General features: G+C 39.0%; 1 protein-coding gene across 1 annotated transcript; it reads right to left on the bottom strand.

The window, feature by feature from the left end:
* Positions 1–2,082: 2,082 nt before the first annotated feature.
* On the bottom strand, positions 2,083–6,589 carry LOC137536454 (uncharacterized). Its single transcript, XM_068258660.1, has 3 exons — positions 6,484–6,589; positions 4,307–4,351; positions 2,083–2,769 (listed from the first exon to the last, which is right to left on the bottom strand). Exons 1-3 carry the CDS (start codon positions 6,506–6,508, stop codon positions 2,249–2,251), a joined length of 591 nt encoding a protein of 196 aa, XP_068114761.1. The 5' UTR covers positions 6,509–6,589; the 3' UTR covers positions 2,083–2,248.
* Positions 6,590–8,744: the final 2,155 nt, after the last annotated feature.

Below are 8,744 nucleotides of genomic sequence, written 5' to 3'. Positions count from 1 at the left end.
GCTTGCGGGCATAAAAAAACCTATACAACTTATTTGCATGCAATGTGTATAAAGGCACCCTGTGCTGGAAAGGTAGCCTGTAGGAGGATTCTGGATTCCCCTGGATCATCCAGAGAATTCCCACTAAGGTATGGTAAGTATCTTTTTTTAAAATTCACGTTTGGTACTAGGGTCTTTAACTTCCCTGGCGTTATTTCTGGATTTTATTGTCGTCACACACCTTTAGACCCTAAAAATCATACAGTTAGATAGATCTGAGGCAGCCCTGCACATTACACGCCTTCCATAGATCCAACTCGGTGTTATTGCTCTGAGCTGCGGATTTCTGGCCCGATCCTGGCTTGGGATTACTGCTAAGGAGGATAGGAAAGGCTGGAATCCTCCGAATGCATGCAGACACGTGGGATGTGCTAGAGAAACTCACAGCTGTCTGACTGCTCTACACTGCTTTAGGCCCAGTGCACACCAAAACCGCTAGCAGATCCTCAAAAGGCTAGCGGTTTTTGGAGCAGATTTCAGAGCGATTCTAGGCATGTTTAGAGACGTTTTCTAAACATGCCTAGTGTTTTCGGGAGAGTTTTTGTGTAGCAAATTACAAATACTGTTACAGTAAAAGCTGTTACTGAACAGCTTCTGTAACAAAATGCCTGGAAAACGGCTCTGATGTAGCGTTTTCCAGAGTGGTTTGCGTTTTTCCTATACTTTACATTGAGGCAGGCAGAAACGCTTCTGCAAACCGCAAACGTGCAGCAAGAGGCACGTTTACGGTTTGCTAAAAACCTCAAACCGCTGGTGTGCACCATCCTATTGAAATACATTAGCCAAGCGTTTTCACTGGCGGATGCGGTTGGCGGATCACTCCTAAAACCGCTTGGTGTGCACTGGGCCCTAGAGAGTATAATAGGGTGTGTCCCTCCTGTCTGTGTGAAACGGCACACAATGTTTTGTAATGTGCTCTTGAATCTGTATCAGAACAGCATCTGCAGCTTAAAGTACAGCTTGCATAAGAGTAGAATGGAAACGGTCATCCTGAATTTTTTCTAATAAATGATAACTTTTCTTCTAGTTGTTCTGACCTTCTACATATGATGCCTTGTATGTAATTCTGAAAGAAGTATGCACATCAGAGAAGTCAGATCACCCGATCTGTATATTAGCTCAAGGTGAGTGAATGAGGAAGTATTCTGGCCAGGGGGTCAGCATTACAGCTGGGAAACTTTTTATAGAACTAGGTCAAGATGGCGACCTCTATACTCTGTCAAAGCAAAATTTACTTTAAGCTTGCAAAATCTGCCATTATTGCATGGATATTACTTACTACCTGCCAGCTGCAAATCATAATAAATTGAAGGATTAATGCAAAAGTTTGGTGGATCTTTGTTGAAAAATGTAATTAAGTTGAAAAAAAAATCACAAAAAGGAAATGTTCCCAAGTATATTAAGTGATACACTAACCCCTAATATTATAATATACACGTCAAGAATGTTAATAAAAACCTGGACCTACAGTAATATTTGAAAATGAAAAAGATTCCTAATGTAAGTACCGTAGTATATTACAAAATGCATGTATGGTATAAACACATAATAAAATTAAAATGTTTTTGTTTTGATAACCCAGACCAGTAAGCAAAGCTCTCACATGACTGCTTATCAGAAGAAGACTGCAAAAATGTTCGACAACTAAAGAAATACAAATGTGCCGTGAAGAACATCCAATAGTAGATAGGCCACAATTAGATGGGGGGTCCAATAAAAAGTCCTAAAAGCACTCAAGCAAACACATGACTCATATTTTTATAATTAACAAGTCCAACAAATAATAACTTTGTATTATTTTCTACCACCCAGCCTGGTGGAACACTTGATGCATAGCCAAACTCCAATGATAATTTCAAGCATGCACATGCACCCCCTTCTCTATCTCTCACTCTCCTTTGCTTTCTCGCTCTCTCGCTCTCTTTCTGGAAAAACAACCAAGATAAGGTCAAATGTGTATCTTTCATGGTCTGTTTATGTTAGTTTCTTTACTTTTATAGATATTTTTAATGTTAAAAAAAGAACACTATGAGAACTGAAAACTTGATTGTCTGAACAGATTTATTTGAAGACAATATATTTAATGGCAAGTTAGCACACGCAGAAATAAATATTTATTGTTAAAGAAAGCAAATAAGGTTTGCTTTAACAAATGCAACATATGGTGTGGTACTACTTTTCATTTTTCTGGTTGAGTGATGCTGGCTGTTTACTTCTTTGCTCCACCTCCGTATCCTCCTCCAATTCCTCCTGGTCCTCCGTATCCCTGATTAACATATGGGCCTTGAGCACCAGTTGCTTGTGAAATAATTCCTCCTTGGCTGCTGGCGCCTTGAGCAACAAATGCTCCTCCTGGGCCACCAAATCCACCTTGACTGCTGGCACCTTGAGCAACAAATGCTCCTCCTGGGCCTCCAAATCCACCTTGACTGCCGGCACCTTGAGCAACAAATGCTCCTCCTGGGCCTCCAAATCCACCTTGGCTGCTGGCACCTTGAGCAACAAATGGTGCTTGGCTACCGGCTCCTTGAGCAGCAAACCCTCCTTGGCTGGCAAAGTCTTGGGCTACCATTCCTCCAAGGCCACCGACTCCAGAGCCTCCAAATCCTCCTTGGCTGCTGGCACCTTGTGCAACAAATCCTGATTGACCGCCAATTCCACTAATTCCACCCTTTCCCACACCAGCACCAATACCTCCTTGTGACTGGCAGGGATCGACAGCACAGGGGTCTATAAAAAAAAAAAAAAAAAAAAACATATTGTAATATAGCTGACTGCTTAAACATTAGATTAAAAGTTGATTCTTTTTAAAACTTAAATCTTTAATATTATTATTGTTATTTATTAGATTATAAATAAAATCATAGCCTAAGAAATCTGAATCTTGCCATAATATAGGTGTGTCAAACAATACATCTCCAGAAGAGAGCTAAATCAAAGCTGAACACAGCCTTTCCCAAGCCAATTAAGCAGAACTAAGGCTTGTAAACTTGTCTAATTACTGCTAGTATATTTGAGAAACATGTATTTCTTATTAAAGCTGCACTGTTGTCAATCTGTATTTGATGTAAGACCATTGTACTGATGTTTCTATGTACATTCACATTTTTAAATATAAAAATATGTGCTGTGTTTGCTGTTTTCCATTTTCATGTTTCCTGGTCAGACCTTGTTTCTCAGCTCAGACATTGATTCCCTTCTTTGGGTTATGAATATCCACACTAATAATTTTGCACTAGATGTAGTTGCTGTAGGAATACTGTAGTTATGTTCCTATCACATCATATCTGTTGAAATTTAGTTTGGGAAATAACTCACACTTACTCTAAAATCATGCCTAATACATTTTTATTCTCCCTGTCCCTGTACCCACTAAACAATTCCAAACACTATAACCCTTGCCTGTAACAATTTTAATAAGCCAGGAATCCTCATTTTATCCAGTTTGCAGTCCAAACATGTTAAAAAAAGGTTGATGCAAAAACTTGTATTTTATTGTCCATTTCTACTGGTGCCTACTAAAGTCATGAATTAATGTGTCTAAAGTAGAAGATGGAAGGAATGCTTCAGAGAAATGCAGCATCCCATCACAGATTTGTCTGGCTTCTGCACTGTTGAAGGCTCCTTTCACACTATGTTCATTGTGATGCAAGGTAGGAGATTGGTATGATGGTTACTGGGGGATTGGCAACTTATTATAATGTCTTAATTCCTTATCAGGTACCACAAGCCTTTGATATGTAAAGCAAAGTGAGTTCCAAGATTTTGTCAGTGGCAACACATATATGTGCAGTGATGTAAGGTTAGAGACAATGGGCCTACTTTTTGGTACATTTCTAATTGCAGAGTGCTGAAAAGTTATCTCAACAGAAGATGGAAAATTATCTCCTAGGAGAAATCTTAGGTAGGGTTAGTCTTACCCCCTGGATAGCACTGGCTAATTTAAATTTCAATTACGAGTAGCTACAAGTACATAGCTACTTGGTAAGAGCAACCCTACCTAAGATTTCTCCTAGGAGATCCTTTTCCATTTTCTGTCTACATAACTTTTCAGCACTCTGCTATTGGAAACGTACCAAAAAGTAGGTGAAAAAGTACTGTCAAAATTATTCTGATTATTTTCTTGCCTGCTGGTGCATTTTATTGATGGAAAAATATCAGCTAGGAGAAAACTTAAGAAAAAAAAATTAATTGGATTGGGCCAAATAAAGCACACCTATCCAATATGGCCTCCATAATATATCTACCCCGAGATGTTTGGTCATACCTTGGCATGGATCTGGCTGGCACTGAGACACTTGTGCTCCACAACCTGTGAGAAGAGATTGACATATTATAGCACCCATTGCAGATCACAGCTACTTTCATGGGTAAAGAACATTTCTTAAAATAAAATGATGATTAAGAGCAATTAAAGTCTTGCTGTGACATATGTAATTTTCATCACATATATTACATTATAAACTGTAGAGCTTGCATTTCTCTGTTTTAATTAATATGTTCATATGTTCTGCTAATAGCGTCATTTCGCAATTTCTACTAATTTAGATTGATAGATTGTCCATGGTAATTTATTCCAGGGCTGTACAAACTTCTAGTACATAAATATTGCATTGTCATAGCTCTGCATTATGAGCACTGCAGCCTGTGCTGATAATTCATACTAATCATTACTGCCTCTTCTATAGGTTTCAATACATATTGTTGTCACAGGTAAAAATCAATATAATAATGTTATTGCTATTCCAAAGTTTCACAAAACTGTTAACGTGTTACTGTACATATATCAATCAATAATGTGATCTATTTAAATGTTTATTGTATCCTTTCTTTAACATACCTTTTCCACTAGCAATCGCAATCACAAATCACAAACGCCAGCGATTGCGATTTTTCATTAATTCTGTTATGCGATTTCCAAATCGAATCACTGTAGTGGAAAATACTTCTCGTGATTTCTATGATAAAGTAACAACCCTAGCGATTTAAAAATCACTAGCGATTTGCGATTTTGCGATTCAGCAATCGCTCTAGTGGAAAAGGGCCTTTACACTGTGCTCATACACATACTAAACAAGTTGTGGTGTATCCTGCTGATCTCTATTTGATAAGTGTCCTTAAAATTGTTCTCATGGCCACTGGAGTTGACTTTCTACCCATGTTAAAATACTGAATATAGAAGTACCATGCCTTACTGACTACCAGAGGCTCATTAAGCCAGAAGTGTCACTAGGTTTGGTGTCATCCGGTGCGGAAACTCATGGTGTCACCCCTCTCAAAACCAATAATATTTTTTTGTAGTATTGTTACATTTGTTGAGAATGGTGTTGGGAATGGGTTATACTGGACCCATTTCCTATAGGGAAGAGAGGAGTTGTGCAATAGCATGGTCTATATTTACATAGCCCTATTCCACTGTCCCTTAGCCTGGAGCTTGGTGTCACCCCCTCTGCAGTCCGCCCCTACCGCACCCCCCTAGTGACACTACTGCATTAAGCGTTGTGTAAAGCCACATCCATTCTAACCCCATCACACATATTACATGATTGTACTGGGCATAATTTGACAGGCAGTTTTCAGGGACCTGATTTGGAGACTGAGCAAGTCAGGCTGCCTTCTCAGGCTACAGAGGAAATGCCACTTTGCATACGTTTTTCATATATCTGTGACTTCAAAATCACTTGAAATTACTCAATAGAAGACATATTGCTTTTTAACCAGACATGCTTCACAATATTGATTTAAAACCTGCCAAATGCGTATTCAAATTTATAATTTGTTCAGAGACCAGAAATTGTTTTCTGTGAAGAATATGCAATGTATGACTAAATCATGCAGGGTGCAAATATTGCTGCCTCATAGCAAGTGCATTATCAGATGCCACCTACCTAGTGAGATTCAGACCTCCTCGGAAAAATAATAGGCAAAATTGTACAGTATGCTAACTGCCTTACAATCCTAATGAAATGGTAAAGGAAAGGGAACCTGAACTAAGAGGGACATGTTTATTTCCTTTTAAGTAATGCACATTGCCTGGCTGTCCTGCTGATCCTCTGCCTCTAATACTTGAATCCATAGGCCTTGAACATGCAGATAAGATGTCTATGACAACCCTGATGAGATTAGCTGCATGCCTGTTTTAGCTGTGTGATTTAGACCCTACTGACCAGAAAGATCAGCAGGACTGCCAGGCAACTAGTATTGTTTAAATATATATATATGGCAGCTTCAATAGGTCTCACACCTCGGGTTCCTTTTAAACTTTGATTCAGTTTAACAACTTTGTGTTTACCTAATGACACAGACTTATCAGGACTCATTTGGACATTTTAATGGCAATAGTTACATTTTGGCTGCATAGTTTTTTCATACTATTCTACATCCATGCAAATAAAATAAAATGAAATGTTAACAGAAACATGAACATTGCAATGCAATACTTACCGCCCTTTCCTCCCTTTGTTGCCATGACTGTATCTGTTGATGTGATGTTGCTGACAGAAGGTTTTAAGGTTGTTCTAGCTTGTTGTGAGGATGCTGCTTTTATACGAAACTGATCCCATCCCAAAATTGTTAATCCACATTGTAAATCCCTACACCAGCCAATAGGATTCCTCCATGATCCGTCATACCTGAGTTAATGATCATCAATAATCACACATACCTAAAGCCAGGGAGGTAGCTTAATTTAGAATGTAAATCATACTTATTCTATTTATGAACTTGCATAATTAATTTAATGTGATTGATTACATCTTACTTCTTGGTATATGTGATTAATTTCTACTGTAATTATTCTTCTATAGAAACTGTACATCCTGTAGGTATACACACACATATTTTTTGATGCATTTTACATATGAGCAGATACTATTATTGTTGTTGTTGTTGTTGTTGTTTTTATTACAACAGCAATAATATCAATAGAATAAATGATACAGTGCATATTTTGTACAGATAAAAATGTACAGACAAGTTAGGGAATTTGGATCAAAGCACTATTGTATAGTCCAACGCGTGTTAAGTGAATACAAGTGAGTCAGCCAGTACATATAGCAGTACCAACATAATAAAGATAATAGAAAAAAGGGTCTTGTACATGTGAGTTTACAGTCAAAGGAATAACCGTGGACAAAGGCAAGGGGGGTGGTTAGCTGTCATTAAGGTAGAAATGTGGTCCACTATTATTGTTTCATCCAGCTATACATGAATCACAGACAGCTTAAATGTAATAGGACACATTATAAGCTTAGTTGAAAAAGTGAGATATTTTTTAAACTCACCCCAAAGCTAGCCCTATTATTAGTGGGGATCAATGACCTTCCAAACAGAGATAGACACCTCATCGCCCATCTTATATTTAGCGCCCAACATCTAATACTATTGAATTGGAAATCCACTGAAGAGCTCTCTTTTTCCCATCTCCTAAATAGCACAATACTTAACCTAGACATGGAGTTTAAAATTAGAGGCAGACTAGGCTTAAATAGAGACAATTACACTATCCCAACTGCATGAATTCCCACAGCCGGCCGTCCAACCGCAGGATCCAATCTTGGAAACTAAGCTAGATCCAAAACTGAGGCCCCTTCCTGACAATACTGCCACATAGAAATAGCTACCACTACCACGAGAATCCACAAAACACAAGACGAGAGGTGATAATTAAGCCAGGATTAGACCCTGGCCTGTTTTAAAGTTAGTAAACTAAGTTATGGTATGATATATGTTACTTCCTAAGAGTGTTTCTTGCCATATGATGCAGAATATAGGATTGAAATATGCTCATGTACCTATGCAGACAATATACTGGCAATTGGACTATGTCCCCTTTATGCATACCTCACTGGTGTGGGCCGAGGCCACCTGATAGCACCAGAGACTGTATTCGAGAGACATTATCTTTGGATACCCATAGGGTGATGAAAATTCTCAGATAATTCTCACACTGGAGATTACTTTGTGTCTAATTTGCCTGTTATCATACTGTATTATTATTATTGCTGTATACCTTATAAAAAAATAATTCAATAAAAAACTCTTATTGATGAAAAAAAGAAAAAGTGAGATATTTTAACATAACCCAATATGTATGCAGTGCTGAGCCGATTTAGAATTGGAATTCCAGAGGAAGAAAGAAGAGAATAAGAAATATTGGATTTGGGAATTAGAGGGGGGTGGCTAGGAAAACTGATAGATCATTATGGTCACTGGTTGAGTGAAGGTTAAGTGTAGGATCTGGAAATAAGTATTGATGTTTGGGGAGCCAGTTTGGGGAGAGCTTTGTATTAAGAGAACTGTCACTCAAAACTGTACACTAACTGTCTTTGGTTGCTGCCTCGTTGCTAAAGACATTTGTATTGAGTGTGTACATGCCTTAAAGGGAAGGTTCAAGGAACTAAAAAAAAAGAAATCCACTTACCTTGGGCTTCCTCCAGCCCCTGGCAGCCGACCTGTGCCCTTCCCACAGCTTTGTTGGCTCCCGGTCCACTCCGGAGCAGATGCTGACCTCGCTAGGTCGGCATCTTCCTGCCCAGCGTGCGACTCACTGAGTCCGGATAACGTCAGTACGACTCTGAGAGCCGCTCGCGCAGACAAAGTGGAAATCTTGTGCCGAAAGGGACCCCAGGCCACCAGCAGGAAGCGGAGCTGTGGCGAGCACACAGGATGGCTGGCAGGGGCAGGAGGAAGCCCCAGGTAGGTGT

The sequence above is a fragment of the Hyperolius riggenbachi genome, chromosome 10 (genome assembly GCF_040937935.1).
Source record: "Hyperolius riggenbachi isolate aHypRig1 chromosome 10, aHypRig1.pri, whole genome shotgun sequence".
In the NCBI taxonomy this organism is placed as follows: domain Eukaryota; kingdom Metazoa; phylum Chordata; class Amphibia; order Anura; family Hyperoliidae; genus Hyperolius; species Hyperolius riggenbachi.
The sequence above is the reverse complement of the archived record's forward strand: the minus strand, read 5'-3'. Positions and strand labels throughout refer to the sequence as shown.